Source organism: Eleutherodactylus coqui, chromosome 1 (genome assembly GCF_035609145.1).
Source record: "Eleutherodactylus coqui strain aEleCoq1 chromosome 1, aEleCoq1.hap1, whole genome shotgun sequence".
NCBI lineage: Eukaryota > Metazoa > Chordata > Amphibia > Anura > Eleutherodactylidae > Eleutherodactylus > Eleutherodactylus coqui.
Genome location: NC_089837.1, coordinates 399,670,804 through 399,691,620, shown reverse-complemented (window position 1 = coordinate 399,691,620; position 20,817 = coordinate 399,670,804). Strand labels below are relative to the sequence as shown.

The following is a 20,817-nucleotide window of genomic DNA, read 5'->3' as shown; positions in this document are numbered from 1 at the left end:
CACGTCTCCCGCAACATTGTACGCGCCCTCACCAACGCGGTTATTGCCAAAGTCCACTTAACAACGGACACGTGGACAAGCACAGGCGGGCAGGGCCACTATATCTCCCTGATGGCACATTGGGTGAATTTAGTGGAGGCTGGGACAGAGTCAGAGCCTGGGACCGCTTACGTCCTACCCACCCCCAGAACTGCGGGCCCCAGCTCGGTGGTGGTATCTGCGGCGGTGTATGCTTCCTCCTCTAAACCACCCTCCTCCTCCTACGCAACCTCTGTCTCGCAATCAAGATGTGTCAGCAGCAGCACGTCGCCAGCAGTCGGTGTCACGCGGCGTGGCAGCACAGCGGTGGGCAAGCTTCAGCAGGCTGTGCTGAAACTACTCAGCTTAGGAGAGAAGAGGCACACGGCCCACGAACTGCTGCAGGGTATGACAGAGCAGACCGACCGCTGGCTCGCGCCGCTGAGCCTCCAACCGGGCATGGTCGTGTGTGACAACGGCCGAAACCTGGTGGCAGCTCTGCAGCTCGAAAGCCTGACGCACGTGCCATGCCTGGCCCACGTCTTTAATTTGGTGGTTCAGCGCTTTCCGAAAAGCTACCCACGCTAGTCAGACCTACTCGGAAAGGTGCGCCGACTCTGCGCACATTTCCACAAGTCCCACACGGATGCTGCCACCCTGAGCACCCTGCAACATCGGTTTAATCTGCCAGTGCACCGACTGCTGTGCGACGTGCCCACACGGTGGAACTCTACGCTCCACATGTTGGCCAGGCTCTATGAGCAGCGTAGAGCTATAGTGGAATACCAACTCCAACATGGGCGGCGCAGTGGGAGTCAGCCTCCTCAATTCTTTACAGAAGAGTGGGCCTGGTTGGCAGACATCTGCCAGGTCCTTGGAAACTTTGAGGAGTCTACCCAGATGGTGAGCGGCGATGCTGCAATCATTAGCGTCACCATTCCTCTGCTATGCCTCTTGAGAGGTTCCCTGCAAAGCATAAAGGCAGACGCTTTGCGCTCGGAAACGGAGGCGGGGGAAGACAGTATGTCGCTGGATAGTCAGAGCACCCTCCTGTCTATATCTCAGCGCGTTGAGGAGGAGGAGGGGGAGGTGGAGGAGCATGAGGAAGAGGGGGAAGAGACAGCTTGGCCCACTGCCGAGGGTACCCATGCTGCTTGCCTGTCATCCTTTCAGCGTGTATGGCCTGAGGAGGAGGAGGAGGATCCTGAAAGTGATCTTCCTAGTGAGGACAGCCATGTGTTGCGTACAGGTACCCTGGCACACATGGCTGACTTCATGTTAGGATGCCTTTCTCGTTACCCTCGCGTTACACGCATTCTGGCCACTACGGATTACTGGGTGTACACACTGCTCGACCCACGGTATAAGGAAAACCTTTCCACTCTCATACCCGAAGAGGAAAGGGGTTCGAGAGTGATGCTATACCACAGGACCCTGGCGGACAAGCCTATGGTAAAATTCCCATCCGACAGCGCTAGTGGCAGAAGGCGCAGTTCCGAGGGCCAGGTAGCAGGGGAGGCGCGGAGATCAGGCAGCATGTACAGCACAGGCAGGGGAACACTCTCTAAGGCCTTTGACAGCTTTCTGGCTCCCCAGCAAGACTGTGTCAACGCTCCCCAGTCAAGGCTGAGTCGGCGGGAGCACTGTAAAAGGATGGTGAGGGAGTACGTAGCCGATCGCACGACCGTCCTCCGTGACGCCTCTGCCCCCTACAACTACTGGGTTTCGAAGCTGGACACGTGGCCTGAACTCGCGCTCTATGCCCTGGAGGTGCTTGCTTGTCCTGCGGCTAGCGTCTTGTCAGAGAGGGTGTTTAGTGCGGCTGGGGGAATCATCACGGATAAGCGTACCCGCCTGTCAACTGACAGTGCCGACAGGCTTACACTCATCAAGATGAACAAAGCCTGGATTTCCCCAGACTTTTCTTCTCCACCAGCGGACAGCAGCGATACCTAAACAATAAGTAGGCTGCACCCGCGGATGGAAGCATCGTTCTCTATCACCATCAAAAACGGGGACCTTTTAGCTTCATCAATCTGTGTATTATATTCATCCTCCTCCTCCTGCTCCTCCTCCTGAAACCTCACATAATCACGCCGAATAGGCAATTTTTCTTAGGCCCACAAGGCTCAGTCATATAATTTTTGTAAACAATTTTTATACGTTTCAATGCTCATTAAAGCGTTGAAACTTGCGCCTGAACCAATTTTTATTTTAACTGGGCTGCCTCCAGGCCTAGTTACAAATTAAGCCACATTAACCAAAGCGATTAATGGGTTTCACCTGCCCTCTTGGTTGGGCATGGGCAATTTTTCTGACGTACATTAGTACTGTTGGTACACCAATTTTTGGGGGCCCTCGCCTACAGTGTAATCCACTTAATTTTTTGCCCACCTGCATTAAAGCTGACGTTACATCAGCTGTGCTGGGCACTGCAATGGGATATATTTATGTACCGCCGGTGGGTTCCAGGGAGCCACCCATGCTGTCGGTCCACACGGAGTTGTAACTGCATGTGTCCACTTCTAAAGAACCCCAGTCTGACTGGGGCATGCAGTGTGGGCCGAAGCCCACCTGCATTTAACATGACATTACCTCAGCTGTGATGGGCAATGCAATGGGATATATTTATGTACCGCCGGTGGCTTCCTGGCACCCACCCATGCTGTCGGTCCACACGGAGTTGTAACTGCATGTGTCTACTTATAAAGAACCCCAGTCTGACTGGGGCATACAGTGTGGACCGAAGCCCACCTGCATTTAATCTGACGTTAGCTCTGCTGTCCAGGGCACTGCAATGGGATACATTTATGTACAGCCGGTGGGGTCCAGGGAGCCACCCATGCTGTGGGTGCACACGGAATTCCCATTGCGGAGTTGTACCTGCCTGTGACTATTTATAAAAAACCGCGGTCTGACTGGGGCATGCAGACACCTTGACAGAATGAATAGTGTGTGGCACATAGGTTCCCCATTGCTATGCCCACGTGTGCAGCTCCAGATGGAGGTGGCACAGGATTGGATTTCTCATTGCTTCTGTACAGCATTGTGGGCTATCGCCCCGCCCCTTTTAAAGAGGGTCGCTGCCTAGCCGTGCCAATCCTCTGCAGTGTGTGCCTGCGGTTCCTCCTCATGGCAGACGCACTTATAAATAGACATGAGGGTGGTGTGGCATGAGGGCAGCTGAAGGCTGCGCAGGGACAATTTGGTGTGCGCTGTGGACACTGGGTCGTGCAGGGGGGGGGGGTTGGGCAGCATGTAACCCAGGAGAAGTGGCAGCGGAGTGTCATGCAGGCAGTGATTGTGCTTTGTTGGAGGTAGTGTGGTGCTTAGCTAAGGTATGCATTGCTAATGAGGGCTTTTCAGAAGTAAAAATTGTTGGGAGGGGGGGTGGCCCACTCTTGCCGCTATTGTGGCTTAATAGTGGGACCTGGGAACTTGAGATGCAGCCCAACATGTAGCCCCTCGCCTGCCCTATCCGTTTCTGTGTCGTTCCCATCACTTTCTTGAATTGCCCAGATTTTCACAAATGGAAACCTTAGCGAGCATCGGCGATATACAAAAATGCTCGGGTCGCCCATTATCTTCAATGGGGTTCGTTACTCGAAACGAACCCTCGAGCATCGCGAAAATTTCGGCCCGAGTAAGGAGCACCCGAGCATTTTGGTGCTCGCTCATCTCTATTCATTATGTACTGTAGCTATCCTCTTCCCCCACCCCCTAGTATAAATAAGTGAGCTAATGTTATCTTGCTTCGTTATTTATTTCTGACTGAATCTCCTTGCCTCTTTTTCCTCAGATTCTAACCAGCTGAGATCTACTTGAGGGTTATGGATTAATTTTCTGGTCAAATACTCAGTCTGTGTGATGTTATTACATGGATCTGCCACAAAAACTGTTTATAGTTGGATACAGAATCTCCTGTCACAGTTTGGCCAGCTGCACATGACCGGATTTATTTTGCGAAATCCGGAGCGGGCGCTTGCCTCCAGGTTCCGTAGTAAATGCCTGCCATAGCATGCTATGGAAAAGCACTTTTTCCTGCACATGGGCGGAAATCAATTGTGATTTTCCGCTTACAGAGGAAAAATTGCAGCATACTCTATTTTTGAGCAGATTCAGTGCAGGCGGCTTCTATTGAAGTCCATGGCAGCAGTCTAACCCGTGGCCCTTCTGCAATGTCAAGGTGGTGGATTCTGCATCATATCCTAGCAGGGTTTTAAAAAAACAATCTGTACTGCATATGTCTGGCAGCAAGCTGTCCGAACCATACACAACATGGAAAATGACAGGTACGTCACCGGCCAGGCTTAGGGTCGGATTCCGGTGCAGGATCCCACATCTGGAATCTGACCAGTTCATGTGCAGCCAGCCTTACTGAAAATGATCACACATCTAATGAATTGAATATTGAAGTTGCGACTCCTTATCTTTTCCGATTTAGGATCTTCAGAATGGTTGTGGCAAATTTCATTTGTTTGTGCTGTACTGATGTGTGTTATTAGTTACATTACATGAAGGATCACTTACTTTGACACTTAGAATTGAATAATCAAGTTTCTACCCCTCTACTTTTCCTATTTAGGACCTATAGAATGGTTGTGCGAAATTTCAAGTTTGTGCGGTACAGATGTGTTATTAGGTATATTATATAGGGGTTACATACTTTTGTACTTAGAATTGAATAATTAAGTTGCGGCACCCTTAATTTTCCTATTTAGGACGAAACAACGGTTGTGTCAAATTTAACGCTTGTATAACACTGGGAAGTTAGAGAATTAGATTGGGTACATTACATATGTGGTCACTTACTTTTGCACTTAGCATTGAATAATCAAGTTACGACCCCTTTACTTTTCCTATTTAGGACCTAAGGAATGGTCATGCCAAACTCCACATTTGTATGACACCGGGAAGTTAGAGAATTAGATATGTTACATAACGTAGGGGGTCACATACGTTTGCACATAGCATTGAATAATCAAGTTGTGACCCTTTTACTTTTCCAATGTAGGGACCTAAAGAATGGTTGCGCCAAATTTCAAGTTTGTCCGACACTAGGAAGTAAGAGAATTAGATTAGGTACATAATGTAGGGGGTCACATACTTTTGCACTTAGCATTGAAAAATCAAGTTGTGACCCCTTTACTTTTCCTATGCAAGACCTAAAGAATGGTTGTGCCACATTTCAAGTTTGTATGACACTAGGAAGATAGAGAGTCCGATTAGGTACATAACGTAGGGGGTAACATACTTTTTCACTTAGCATTGAATCAAGTTGCGACAGACTAGAGCAGTGACTCCCAACTGTGGTGCCACAGCCTGGTACACCGTAAGAAGCTGCCAGGAGTACTATGACACCAGAGGGGGATTGCCTTTACAGTCCAACAAGAAAAAGCCCGGGTGCCTCGCAGGAAAAATTGTTCCCAGGGTGCCCCAAGGTTGAACACTGGACTAGAGTGATGATAGATGTTGGAAGAAATAGCTACCACAGTGTGAAAGAAGCAGAACAATTTTAAGCAGAGGGATAGAGAGTGTGTTATATGTGCTACAATGCAGTTTCGTGTGGTAAAACATTGATCACACAACAAGGGGATGGTGAGTGTTTACAGGGGAATGTCCACTAAACTCTAATTTAAATTTTTTAAGGAACCATCTTGAAAAGATAGAAGTTGCATGTGCAAAGTCAGAGAGAATATTGAAAAAAATGTTCAAAATACTCACAACCTATCCAAAAACAATATTTTGTCTTTAAGTACAGTAATATGTTATTAATTAATTGTAGATGTACTGCTGAGTGAACTAGTGTTCTTTCTGTATGTTCAATTATTTAAGAAAACAATAAGAAAATGAAGAATACACAATGTATCCTTATTGGCTTCCATGGCCCAACTTTAAAATATTTGCTTAGAACCTATTAAAATTCTATTTTTCCTACATAAATGTTCCAAGCCCTTGGCTGGAATGCTTAGCATTTATTCTTTTCCTAACGGAATTCCTTTTACATTGAAGCTGATCTAATTGTGGTTTTTGGCTTTTGAAAATGACACGTTGGTGTGAAAGTACTTAGAAGTTTCTGTCTACATGCCTAGAGCTCTCTTCCCCCACACCCTAGGAAAAAACTTATTTTGTGGAGGTGTGGAATTCTTTCCACATAGTATATATATATATATATCCACTCTCCGGAATTGCGGAAATAGCTGTCACCTTAAAGACTAAAAAATCATTTCATTTCAGAACTTTTAAGGTGAAAGTTTGTACATTTGTTTTCAAAAACACTACATTTTTAAGAAAAAGTCAAAGCCAAAACATACCATGTCAATAGTATACCTTAGGTTTAAGTGAACCAGCTTTTTTAATTGTTAGATGTGGATAACTATAGCAACCTCTGCAATGCTTTTTGTATCCACATCTGCAAAGTCAGAGATGATTTCAGCCTCTTCTTCATACAGTGTTACTTCCTCAGGTGCTGTGTAGGCATTTCAATTTCCCATTTATTTCCAAGCCATATCATACCCCAGTCAGAGATATTAGTCCTCAAAAATCTTTACTCCAACTGAAGGCTAAATCTGACATTTTGCAGTCGTAGTGCCCTGCACTGGAAGTTTCCATTATAGTTAAAAAAAAATCTTGAGCCATTTGGTCATAGCCAGCTCAAGCCTTAGTCTTTGGCACTAATAGAAAAAAGTATACTAGAAGCTACAGATGTAGCAAATTTTACCGTAATTGTGATAGCACGGCGCAGAAAGTATTCTGATCTTAAAGGGGTTGTCCCGCGGCAGCAAGTGGGTCTATACACTTCTGTATGGCCATATTAATGCACTTTGTAATGTACATTGTGCATTAATTATGAGCCATACAGAAGTTATAAAAAGTTTTTTACTTACCTGCTCCGTTGCTAGCGTCCTCGTTCCCATGGAGCCGACTAATTTTCGCCGTCTAATGGCCAAATTAGCCGCGCTTGCGCAGTCCGGGTCTTCTTCTGTTCTCAATGGGGCTCCGTGTAGCTCCGTGTAGCTCCGCCCCGTCACATGCCGATTCCAGCCAATCAGGAGGCTGGAATCGGCAATGGACCGCACAGAAGAGCTGCGGTCCACGGAGGGAGAAGATGCCGGCGGCCATCTTCACCGGTAAGTATAGAAGTCACCGGAGCGCGGGGATTCAGGTAAGCGCTCTGCTCTTTTTTTTTTGTTAAGTCCCTGCATCGGGGTTGTCTCGCGCCGAACGGGGGGGGGGGGGTTGAAAAAAAAAAAAAACCCGTTTCGGCGCGGGACAACCCCTTTAACTTATTAAAAAGCAATTATTCTCTTAACACAACAAAACCCACTGTAAAGCCTCATTCACACAGATATTGCGATTTTTGGCCACCGGCATTGCAGGCAAAAATCGCATGAATGAGAGGCAGACAGGACCAAGCTGCAGCTAAATCTCTCGTTTTTTCGCCCATTCACATGGCCGGGTGCGGCATATATACGCCACAGCCCGGAATGCCATCGGCTGGGGGAAGAGAGTTTAGCTCTGCTAAACTCCCTCCCCTTCCCTCCCTCATCCCTCCCCTTGCCCGCTGCCAGTAAAGGGAGGGGGCAGGAGCTTAGCTCAACTAGCTCTGATAATCTCCCTCCCCCTCTGCTCCCCTTTTCTCCTCCACCCCTTGCCGTTTGACAGCAAAGGGAGGGGGTGGGAGCTTAGCAGAGCTAGTCATGCTTAACTCCCTCTCCCTCTACCTGCTGGCGGCTCCCATAGGCTGCTGGCAGCCAAAAGATAGGACAAGACCAAACTTTTCCTTTCACAGTTAAAAGCGGCCGGCTGGAATCGGCACCCTATGCACTATTTTTCCCGTCCAATGGAAAATCGGCCATTTGAACGAATGCATTGGAACCCAATAATTCAGATAGCTACTGCTTTCGGTCGATATTTTGTCGCGGCAAAATAGCTGCGATAAAACGTTCGTGAGAATAAGGCCTTAAGCAATTCAAAATGCAAATAGACTACCCCGTTAGCTTGGCACACCATGTTATCACAGCGCATTAAGATTCAAGCTTGAGAAAAAAACATCTGTATTATTAATATCCCACTGGTAGGTCTTTGATTACTTGATTTGGGCAAATTATCAAGTGCAAGTGAAATGTTTTGATCATTGAAACAGTTCAGGCTGCATATTTATAAACATTTCAGTTAACTTACCTCCACAAACTTGGTCATCATAGGTGTGACATACCCAGTCATGACACTCGCATAAAGGCCCATAGTATTTGCCAGGTTCTTTCACTTCACACACACAAATCCCACAGTCACATTTGCCTCTGCCATTGCATATTAATCCATCTTGAGTCCTGCAACGATTTTCTGAAGCAGCTGGTGAAAGTCTGCAGCCTGATGAAAGTGATGAAGATCTGCAATATTGGAACATAAAGGGTAACTATCACAAAAAGAAGGATAAGTCTGGTAATCTATGATAAAGACAGTGTTTCTATGATAGACACTGCAACGTAGATTATATAATGTAGTCTATACATTACATTACGAAGGCTCATCCATAAGGCAGTATCCTGTGCATGGAGTCTGTAGTATGGAACTACTCAGGCTTCGCAGGTGGAGCATGTCATGTCTGTAGGGTGAAATGCTTCCATACAAACAAACAAACTAATAGAGCAAGCCAATATTTTGTTTTTTAGATTTGTATGGAATCAGACATTTTAAACTCTCTATATACCTCCATATAAAATTAGAAGCACGTGTGAGTACAGTAGAGACCCAAATGAACCTCTTTTGGAGCCCTTTTACAATGCCATACAACACAGAACTCTAATATGGCTCTATGCCTGAGCACTAAAGGTGAACATTTTGACTAAATGCATACTTTAGATAGCATTCATTTCAATATTTGCTTTTCTTTTGTTATAATGTAAAAGTATATAAGTACATGAAAACATATAAATAACTAATATGTCGCTGGTCAGACCAAACATGGAATATTGTGTACAGTTTTAGATATCGGTACTCAAGAAGGCCATATCAGAGCTTGAGCGGTTCAAAGAGTTCAAAGGCAAACAAAGTAATAAATTGAATGGGTGGACAATACCCATAGAGGTTATCAAAATTAAGGTTATTTAGTTTAGAAATAAAGATGGCTGAGGGGTGATCTAATGAGTATGTATAAACATATTGGGGGCAATACAGAGATCTCTCACAACATCTATTTATACCCAGGACTGTGACTGTAACAAGGGGGCGCCCTCTACGTCTAGAGAAAAGAAGGTTTCTACACCGACATAGAAGGTAGTTATTTACTGTAAGAGCAGTGAGACTATGGAACTCTCTGCCTGAGGACGTGGTGATTGTGAATGAACGCGATAAAAAAAGTTTAAAAGGCGTTTGAACACCTTTCTTGAGCATTACAATATCACAGTATCAATTACTTTAGAAGGGTTGGTGACCCTGGGATTATTCTGATTGCCGGATTTGAGTCAGGAAGGATTTTTTTTCCCTTAAATGGGGAAAATCGGATTCTACCTCTTTTTTTGCCTTTCTCTGCATCTACATTTGGTGGGAAATTGGTTGAACTGACTGGACATATGTCTTTTTTGTCCTAACATACTGGGTTACAATGTATAAGAACACACTGGAGTTCAGTTATAAACAGGAGGAAACAGCAACAAGAAACATAAATTAATTACTTGACCTTAATGTTACTGTATCCATTTCCATCCAAAACATAGCTGGTCTGTGTCACGTCTGTCTCCTGAGATCTCTAGTCAGCCAATTTCCATAGGTCAGTACACATAAAGCTTCCCAGGTGTGGGTGTGGTCAGCTTTCTCTGTTCTCATTCCTCTCTCTGTGTTGTGTGAGCAGCTTCTATGTGTGGTGGCTGTAAGAGAGGTTTGTGTCTTGTGGTTTTGTTTGGTTATGTCGCCGGACTCCTGGTTAGTGTAGTGGCTTGCAATATTGCTGAGAGCCGTTATGTGACCTGCTAGCTTAAATGATCTGGAGGAGGGAATTGATAGGAAACTGATCAAATTTGTCAGCGGCACAAAGCTAGGAAGGATAGCTAACACTAGAGAAGAGAGAGAGTGTTCAACAAGATCTAGAAAAGTTTTAACAGTGGGCGGTGACTAATAGAATGGCATTTAACAAGGAGAAATGCAAAGTCCTACATCCTACATACAGTGTCACTTCTGAAAAGAATGGGGTTCTTATTCATGCGAAATCTCGCGCGAGTTTCTCGGTCGTGTGAAACCTATAAAAAAAGAAAAATTGGTTGGTCTTTAGGTCCCAAAATAAGTCGCACCTTAAAGGGGTGGTCTCGCGAAACCAAGTGGGGTTATACACTTCCGTATGGCCATATTAATGCACTTTGTAATGTACATTGTGCATTAAATATGAGCCATACAGAAGTTATTCCACTTACCTGCTCCGTTGCTAGCGTCCTCGTCTCCATGGTTCCGTCTAAATTCGCTGGCAGCTTGCTTTTTTAGACGCGCTTGCGCAGTCCGGTCTTCTCCATTCAGCACGAGCCGCTTCAGTGTGCTCCCCGCTACAGCTCTTCTGCGCATGCGCAGACGAGCTGTCACTGCTCGGGAGCGCGCTGAAGCGGCCATTCTGCACCATCCTCTGTTAGAGGAAGGTGCAGAAACTGGAGCTGCCCAGCGGAGAAGACCAGCCCAGCCCAGCCCAGCCGCCCCGAGAAGCCTCCCAGGTAAGTGATGGGTCGGGGGGGGCTGCCGCTGCGCCGGGCTGCGCCGGGGGGGGGCTGCCGCTGCGCCGGGGGGGGCTGCCGCTGCGCCGGGGGAGCTAGCGCTAGGCCGGGGGGGCTGTCGCTGCGCCGGGGGAGCTAGCGCTAGGCCGGGGGGGCTGTCGCTGCGATGGGGGGGGCTGTCGCTAGGCCGGGGGGGCTGTCGCTAGGCCGGGGGAGCTAGCGCTAGGCCGGGGGGGCTGTCGCTGCGCCGGGGGAGCTAGCGCTGGGGAGCCGGGGGCTAGCGCCGGTTACCTGCTGTCTGGTCGGCGGCTGCGGGGCGTCTGGTCGGCGGCTGCGATGCGTCCGGTTGCCATGGAGACACAGCTGGCGGCGTCTCGGGAGCGCGCACGTCGGGCTGCAGCGAGCGACTGGGAAAGAGCCGGCGGCCATCTTGAGGAAACTTTTATAACTTGCTGAAACGCTGGAACGGTAAGTACGAACCAGCTAGAAATGTCATTTACAGGGGGGCTTTGTAATGTGTGTTTAATGGGGGGGACTGGGCAAAAAAAAAAATTAACTGCTTCCTCGAGACATCTCCTTTAAGGAGTTAAATGTTGTTGGGTGGTGGTGCTGTTAAATATTATATATTGTTATTTTTTTACTAGTAGACTTGTTACACTGTTTTGATTATTCAGGTAGGTAAAAACCCCACCAAAGATGGACACATACAGCAGCGGGTTCCTTGCTTATGATGGGACATATCTACTATGTCTCTCACAATCTACTAATTAGCGTAAAGGTACCTTTACACGCAGCAATTATCACATGAATTCTCACTGGAACAGAAAATTTGGGTGATAGTTTCCCATGTACATGCGGCTGCTGACAGGGCACTGAGCAAGAAATTGCTCACTTGTCGGAATCGCTTGTTTTTTTAGCAAAACTAAAAACCAAGCGACTGTCAGGCCATGTAAACAATAGGTGCTCAATGCTTGGAACGACAATCAGGCAGTAACTCTTGGCACGACTGTCAGGCACTTATGTGCCTGACAGTTATCTTATGTAAAGGGACCTTAAGCCATGAAATTCATCTGGTTAGCCCATTCAAGTAAGTGTTACACACAGTAGAAAGCTATTTTTAGGGTGACAGTGGGAACCCTAGCCAACTAGGCTACTGTGCAGATCTCTCTCACTCTTCCTCACGCTCTGCTCCACTCCCCGCCCCCCCCGCCCCCGCAGCCCACCCGAGCCTGCTCGGATCACTAAGCAGGCACTCGAGAAGAGCGATGCTCGCTTGGGAAACTGCCTTACCGAGTACGCTCGCTCATTTCTACAAATTATCTAAAATGGAAAGAATTCAGGACTGTTGCTAATATATCAGGCTTTGTCAGGGCTCTATGGTTTGAGGTTCTTGACAACATTCAAACCTTAATCCCCAGCCTCCAAGTGGTTGGATTCACCAATTATTGAAAAACATTTAAAACTTGATAAAAACATATATACATATAAAAATATAAAATGTATTTTCACCATATTATATGTGTTTGTACAAGAAGAATCTCTTGTAAGGATAATGGAGAAGTGGAGAAGCGCTTTCTCCTTTCATCTTGGATCTGCGCATTGTTGTTCTTGTGCGTCTCTTGTTTCTATGTATTTAGCTACTTGGAAACTCATATGCCATCCTTAGAAGCTTCGGTATAGGAGTGTTTTTTCATATATCTGTAGCTTTTAGAGCAAAGACATTAGACACCTGTTTGCTGGGATAGGTTGCTAGAGCTGTTGGAGAGACCAAGGCTGTACCAAAGACTGCAACTGGAGAGGTGAGCATAGTCCTTAAGGATTTTGAATATCCTGGTAGGTGACCGCTAAAGGGAGTGTGGTGAGACTTTATTGGGTTGACTGTCATGAGTAGTGCTGGATGATTAGAGCAGTGCAGGTAACTGATTGTGGAGCTCCAGGATTAAAATATAAGAAGATAGTACAGAAAGTATATAAGCTTGTAGTAACAGCCCTTTAAATTATGCCCTCTTCCCCCTCATCGTTGTCTGCCCCCTCATCATGGGAAAGCAGGATCTATAGTAGGTGCTCCATTTGCATCAGCCCTAATTCAACCGCAGTGAATCGACTGTAGTTCAGTCGATCTCGGCATCTGCCCAAGTGCTGATACCAGTAAATGAACCTCTGCCTGAACAGCCCAGTGGGAATTCTCCCTGGAAATACTGTTCTTTCTCATGTACACACAAGGGTTTTTTTTTTTCTAAAGGCATCTGAAAGTATAGGTACACTAAAAATTTTGACGCATCTAATCATTCGTTCACCAAAATGACAAATATGGCCAGAAGTGCTCTCTACTACTGGCAATAAATATATGTACATAGCCTTTTCAAGGAGTCGGAGTCAGAGGATATAACAGCTATGTAAAGTTTTTAGTCAGCTTTAGGGTGGCTTCACACGAGCGTGTTTTTTGTGCATGCATACGCATGCAAAAAACACGCTTCTATTAGAACCAATGCATTCCCTATGGTGTGTGCACATGTCCGTGCTTTACAGGCGTGTGCCTGCAAAGATAGGACATGCGTGCACCACAGGGAATGCACGCATTGTCTGCAATGGAGCCGCTGCTGCCGGAGGTTCCATTGAAGACAATGGTCTGCCGGCACCCCGTAATTGATTTGACAGCTGCGGTAGGGGATCCAACTTCCAGCATCCTGCAATTGTTTTTCAGGGAAGGACTTCAAATATAGGCCCTTCCCTGAAAAACAAGGACAAATGGTGTAAAAAATAATAAACATCACATACTCACCTTCCTTCAGCTTCTGAGTACTCCTATGTACGCACAAAAACACGCTCATGTGAAGCCACCCTAAGGCCTCATGTCCACGGGGAAAATCAGATCCGCTGCAGATTCTACATGTAGAATCTGCAGCGGGTCCCTCCTGCCCCGCGGACATGAGCGCCGAAAATAAGAATTTAAAAGTATTTACCATCCGGCGCGGGCGGAGAAGATCAGCTGTTCCTCACGGCCGGATCTTCATTTTCGGCCGGCGGATGAATTCCTGACGCCGGCGGCACGTCGCCGGCACGTTGCCGACGTGCCGCGCGCATGCGCCGGGCACATCCGCCGAGCCGAAGCAAGGAAGATGCGGCCGTGAGGAACAGCTGACCTTCCCCGCCCGCGCCGGATGGTAAATACTTTAAATTCCTATTTTAGGTCTCCCGCGGATCCGGACGGCTTCCATAGGCTTCAATAGAAGCCCGCGGGAGCCGTCCCCGTGGGAGACCCGCACGAAAATGGAGCATGGTCCGGATTTTTCCATGCTCCATTTTTTTTAAAATCCCTTTTATTGACGATCCGCGGGTATTTATCTACCCGCGGGTGGTCAATGCATCCCTATGGGATGCGGATCCGCATGCGGGAGATCCGCTGCGGATCTTAAATCATATTTTGCCCGTGGACATGAGCCCTTAGACTTAATTAAAAAAAAAAACTAAATCTCAGACTTAAAACACTCTAGGTTCCTGTGATTCTTTCCAGGTTTATCTTGTGCCCTTCATCAAAAGTGGATCATAATAGGCTGGGAGCGATAGAGGCTGCACAGGTGAGTATAACTTTTTTTTTTACTATACAGTGCTACTGAGTAGAGGGGCACCGCGACTGTGGAAGGACGGAGGTCGGGGGCCTATGAATGGCATTGCTACTGAGTTGGGGAATTGGGGCCTATGAGGGGCACTGCTACTTAGAAGGCGGTCTGGAGCCTATATGGGGCTGACCTGTAGGTAGTATTATTACTGAATAGGGGCCAATGAGGGGTATTATTACTGATTGGGAGTCTATATGGGGTATTATTACTGAGTAAGGATCTATATGGGGCATTATTACTGAGTGTGGGCCTATATAGGAATTATCAATGAGTGGGGGCCTATATGAGGTGTTATTACTGACTGGGGGCCTATATGGGGCATTATCACTGTGTGGGTACCTGTTAGGGGCATTATTGAGTGGTGGCTTACATGGAGAATTATTACTGAATTGGGCTTGCGAGAGGCATCATTACTGTGTGGAACCTGTGGAGAGGATTAGTACTGAGTGGCAGCCTATGGGGAGCATTAATGCTGAGTGAAGTCCTATTTGGGGAATTTAATACTGAGTGGGGGCATAGTGGAAACATTATTATTAAGTGGGGGCACTTTCACTGAGTGTGGGACATGAAAAGTTGCGCTTACTATGTGGGGTCCACAGGGAGCACAAAAAGGGGTATGCTTTTACTACTATCTGGGGCACTATGGATGGGGAAATTATGTGGGAGTTTGTAAAACAAAGTCAGGTCCCTGGAAAATTGAGGAGTAAAAGATACCCGTGTGTCAATTTCTGCAGACAAGTTATGACCTGGAGAAGTCATCATGATGGTCTGCGCCATGAAGAGAAAGGGAATTACCCAAGTCAAAGGAGAAGTCACCCGTGATCACTGGATAACGGTACTGTAATCATTTATATAATCTGTATAGTGCCTGTGTAAATCTAGTATATACTGCTATGTGGTCACTGTATGTGGGGGTAATATTGGTCTTTGTATAGTGTTTTTTTCAGGAACACTATGGTGAAATTATGTGGTCACAGTGGGGGTATTATTTGGCCCTCATATAGTGTTATTTTTTTGTAATATTGATCTTTGTAGTGGTCTTTATTTAGTGACAGTATAGTGGTATTAATCACTGTGTGGTGGTAATATGTGATCATGGTGTGATGCTATTATTTGGTACTTGTATAGTGTTATTATTGTTAATGTTGGTCTTGGCACAGTGGGTGTTGTTGAACTAATTATATGGGCCATGATGATTACAATTATCACTATAAACTGTTTGTGTAGTTTTTAGCCCATTAACAGGATGAATTCTGCTGTAGATCCACATCAAAATCAGCACCAAATCTTCTACATATGAACATACCCTTAGAGGCAATTGTATTGGGACTATTTGGGTATTATTACACATACAGCGGATTTGCTGTGGACATGTGAACAGCTCTGAGCCTTTGGTGCATTTAATCTGCCATTGCCCTCAGTGTTTTTCAGAAGATAGTGTGCCAAACTGCAGTTTGCATTACTTTCTAAGTCTCTTTTATAGTATGTTCAGGTTCAGTATTATATCTAAGTAATCGTATGGGGAGTTTTACAATGTTGGGTCTTTTCAATTGTTGGGTATAGTATGTCCCAGCACAAATAATATCTGACTCCTTAGCATAAAGTAAAGTACATAATCTCATAGTGTCATTACATATTGTGGATTTCTATAGCATACAGTATTCCAGAATGTCAAAAAAGCATTATGCTTTTACTAGCAAAATATGATAAACTGAATTTACAATACTATAGCCACCTTCTACTTCTGTCTCAGCAATTTCTCATTTATGCTTGCCTGCCATGCAATTTATGTTGGGAAAGGTTTAACCCTTTCCAATCCAATTTGTATTCTGGTTTTCCTAGCGGGCTTACTCTTTTTCTGCCATCATACAATGGCACTATATTCTGGCTAAAGCCAGTACTGCATGATGTGACTTGTTGGATAGGGTTTGACAGCAAAGTGGCTGGCAAAATACAGTAAGAAAACCTTGACAGGCATCTTGCAACATCGAGCTGTACAACCTTAAATCATAATGTCTTTAGACATCAGACAGTGGCTTGGAAAGGGTTAACATTATTTTTCTTATTATGCTGATATGTTGTCAACTTAGAAGTAATTTTTTGAAATCTAAAGAAGTGACATACTGATGTTTTGTGTAAAACCGTAACATACTGTATGCACTTTTTACAGGTGAATGTCATTCAAACACAAAATTCCTTGTACCAACCATTTACTACCATTAGAAATTCTGCATGTAATCACTACAGTTACCTTCATAAACAATACAATAAACTGCTGTATTCCATAAACAATACAATGTTTCTAATGTAGAAAATATTATTTCCTATACTTTGATTATGTATGCTACTTACACAATTACAATTAATGAAATTATTTTGCTGTCCATTCTTGGCTATATTGGGGCAGATTTAATTTACTGTAAAAATCCCCATTAATGTAGATGATGTCAGTGACGGGACAAACTTGTTGTTTGAAATACACTGACATATATATATCTACATATTATGTTAGGTACATAAGTTCAAATCCTTTCCAAGCTCGCTTTCCACCTGTCTGCGAGCAGTAACATATTGATAGATATGGCCCATTCTGCCTAGCCCAAAACATATAGCATACAGAGAAAAAAAAATGTCACTTTTAAAGGAGCTAGGACGGAATTCATTTGTTTTCTTGGAAATAGACCCTTTCTAACATAGAGCAGTGACAGCAGTAATGTAGTGTACCTTGTCTGGTCTTGTTGTTTTTAATTTACTTTGACTTTGATCACTATTATTCTTTTGCATATAAAATGAATAGCAGCATTCTTGTTTTAGCACAGTTCACCCTTTATCTCCATTATGTGTAACTCACTTACTGTGAATTTTCCTACTATATCTGCCAGATGCTGGTTCCAATCATACTCAGTAAAATGATGTTCAGTCATGTCATTCTTTCCCTTAGTTATTATTTTATTTCCACGAATGACACTGCATGCAAACACACAAAGAAACAGTAACCCCAGGCCTTCACTCAGCAGCGCAATGATACAGATTTGGCTGCCGTATATACAAACAAACCCAAGTTCAATGCAAACTCTGTTCAAGATTTTAGATTCTACAGCCTGACTTTAAACCACATGTACAGAATGCAACCAATAAACTTCAAGGAGAATTAGAAGCACTTACTTCAGACTCAGCGAGGAAATCTGTGGTACAGCGGCAATAACATTGAAGACGAAAGAAGCCCACACAAAGTTGAGCAGAGCTCCAGCATGCATACTTGATCCAGTAAGAACAGCTATCTGCAGACTGTACACAGCCACTGACTCTCTCCTTCCCTAAAGCACAGCTCACACTATAGCTACAGTGCTCCAAGCTGGCCCAGACCGGCTCATAAGCTATCCTCCTGCACAGTTCCTTTGATTAGCTGCCTGCAAGGATTTGGGCAGCTCTCTAGGAGGGACTGTAGTGCCAAATCCTAAAGTTTGCAGTCTAGTCAGTCAAGTAATTAGAAACAGTTGTAAATCCAGATGTTTTATTTTGACAAAGTACCCTGTTCATACTTTCTCCCAGTGAACAGACAACTTCATTATTAAAATACCTGCAGAAGAATTATTATTACGGTATATCCCACATTGTATAATTGCACTGCAACTATCCATGGCAGCAGTAGCTGTTAAATGAGATTTAGAAAAAAAAAGTCCAAACCGTTTTCTAAAAAAAATAGGAAAGAAATCTTAGAAGTTTCTGAACTGCTTCCGTCTATGTAAATAGGCCACGTGTTCCTCGAAGAAGCAATCATCTGGTGACCAATGCTAACAAGAACTTAACCCTGTCAGTTGGAAAGAAGAAGAAGAATCCTGGTAGTGATTAAATGCTTTCACATGCTACTGAAAAATGGCAAATTGTGCACTGCTATTTAGTAGATTTAAATCATTCTGGAGATCATTTTGTGTCCCACTTGAGGGACACTTCAGTAACAAACTATTGTGCAGTGTGTGCCATAATGTCTGTTATTATATTTCTTTCCTATGCAGTATAAAGATATGATTACCTGGACCATTTTAGCTAGACTACAGTGTTATTTCACTCAGAATTTAAGTGTGAAACTTAAATATAGCATAGAAATAACGAAAACTGAGGTCATAGTACATACTGTTTAGTAGGGAATTTAGTTATTAGATTGAGTGCTTTTCATATTGCTTTTTGTAGATACTTTGAAATTCTAGAAAAGTTTTCTGTGGCTGTGCTAAAGAACAGAATTAGGGCTCCCACACACTTGCGTTTTTTTAACACTGCGTTTTTTGTTAACGCGATTGTCAATGGGACTTTCTAATGTTAAAAATGCAACCCAACGTGCGTTTTTGGTGTGATGCGTTTTTAACGTTAGAAAGTCCCATTGACAATCGCGTTAACAAAAAACGCAGCGTTAAAAGAACGCAAGTGTGTAGGAGCCCTTATTATACATGTACTTACATGACCCGATCACTGTTGGGAATTAATTAAGGGGTCTGGTGAAAATATTTTTCCATCTCTGCCCCCCTCACCTGATTGCCTGTCACACTCTGGAGCTCTCCTTTCTATAGTGCAGTCACTTTAATGCAGTGCAACCCCCTGTCTGATGTTTAGAAACTTGACAGTGAAAATCTTGCTTTCACTTTTAGATTAATGCCATGCTGCATCAGCACAGCAATAACTACAGGCTGTACCATTTCTGCCTGCTGGGAGGACAGTTTAATTATTATTATCTTCTATATTCAACTAAATAAGTTATAGACCATAAGTGTACAGTCAGGATGATAAGCTGTGGTCTCCTCTACTATAGCTATATCATATGTAACTGTGATATGATTGTCTGTGTCCTCCTCTAGAGAGTTTCTATATTACAGTCCATGTAACAGCATCACACAGACCGAGAAATTGAAGAGAAACTGAATACATAACCCCCAAAAAATCTGAATTAAGATCACATGACTATCTGAGGAGAAAAGGGGCGGGAGTTTCAGATATAAATGAATTACTAACCAAGGTAACACTAGCTCACTTATATACACTAAGGGGCTAGCTACATAATGAATGGAAAAAAAAATCACTAGAGTGGACCTTTAGGGCTTTTTTACATGGGTGTATGCACATTTGCGTGTGCCTCAAGCCTGCGGTTTTGCGAGCGACACCTTTTTGCGTACATATTGGCGTACTTCACTGTGAAGTTACAATCTTCACGCACATTAAATAATTGTAAGTGTTTTCCATTGACTTCAATAGGAAACATCCCATCACACTCACAGGTACATTGCACAGCAAGTGAATACCATGAGATGGCTTTTAAGGTCCCACTGAAAACAATGGGTGAGGCGTTCCGAGGCAACCACAAAGACAGAACATGCTGTAAAGAATGGATTTCATATTTGCTCGAATTTTGTGCGCATCGGATTGTACAAAACTCACGAGAGAAAGAATATGCCTTTAGGCCTTATTCACAAGAACATATATACACAGCTATTTAGCTGCGTCTAAAAATCGAGCAAAAATCATGACCAACCGAAGCATTGTATTCCAATGTATTTATTCAGATGAGCGATATTTGACCACGTAAAAATATTGTGCGAGCAAACATATCACAAAATAGGTCTTGGCCTATCTTTGATCGAGATGTGCTAGATGCTCCAATAGACTCCTATGGGAGCTAAAAAAAGGGAGGGGAAGGGAGTTTAGCTGCATCGAACACTGGGAAAAGAAGACAGCTGGCTCTATTAAAGCATTAGCAGTGATTCCGAGGATTTCTGCCGATCGAGGGATTTTCTCGCTGCCGCTTATTTTTTGCCAATACACTGTAGCCTCCCGTGTGAACGGCAGAAAATACACAGCTAAAGATCAGGATTTTATCGTGGCTATTCTTCATTCATGCAATTTTTCAGCGCGTATGTCTGAAAGTAAAAATGCATACGGTCGTGTGAAATAGCCCTTACTGCGATGAAAGAAACAAAAAGAGGCACAGAGTGCTCAAGGATAATCCTCCAAGAAAAACTGGTTGATTAATGAGGCTGAATGGTACCCCCATCTGATCAGCTGTTTGAAGGGACCCCAATATTCATGCAAATACTGCAGCCTCTTCAAGGTTTACATATACCTACATTTTGGTTTGTACTTATAACACTATACTTTTCGTAATGGCTATTATGAGTACTGCAGCCTTGCCGCATTTAATTCAATACGGCAACACTGCAATACTCAGAATGGCTGCTATGAAAAGTGAGGCACTCTAAGTACAAGTCAGGACTCAGACAAAAATAAAAGACCACAGTGCTTGCATGAGTGCTGTGACTTCTTCAAAAATCTGATTGACAGGGGTCTCGAGAGTCAGACCCCACCAATCAGTTATAGCTAACACTAGGGAAGAGAGAGAGAGTATTCAAAAAGATCTAGAAAAAGCGTGCATAGTGGGCAAGAAAAATGAAAAAAGCACATACAGAATGGGAGGAATTGAGCTAAGCAGCAGCACA

At 44.4% G+C, this 20,817-nt stretch overlaps 1 protein-coding gene and 1 long non-coding RNA gene across 2 annotated transcripts in view; one reads left to right on the top strand and one right to left on the bottom strand.

The window, feature by feature from the left end:
- The window catches only part of ITGBL1 (integrin subunit beta like 1), a 236,720-nt gene extending 218,960 nt beyond the window's left edge, over nt 1-17,760 (bottom strand). Inside the window, exons 1-2 of the mRNA XM_066580198.1 lie at nt 17,501-17,760; nt 8,203-8,411 (exon numbers count right to left, since the gene is read on the bottom strand). Coding sequence (XP_066436295.1) covers nt 8,203-8,411; nt 17,501-17,592 — 301 coding nt within the window. The 5' untranslated portion in view covers nt 17,593-17,760. The remainder of the gene's footprint in view (nt 1-8,202; nt 8,412-17,500) is intronic.
- LOC136612577 (uncharacterized) lies at nt 12,452-15,153 on the top strand. The gene is made up of 3 exons (XR_010790403.1): nt 12,452-12,514; nt 14,230-14,293; nt 15,070-15,153. It is a non-coding gene; the product is annotated as an uncharacterized lncRNA (long non-coding RNA).
- Nucleotides 17,761-20,817: the final 3,057 nt, after the last annotated feature.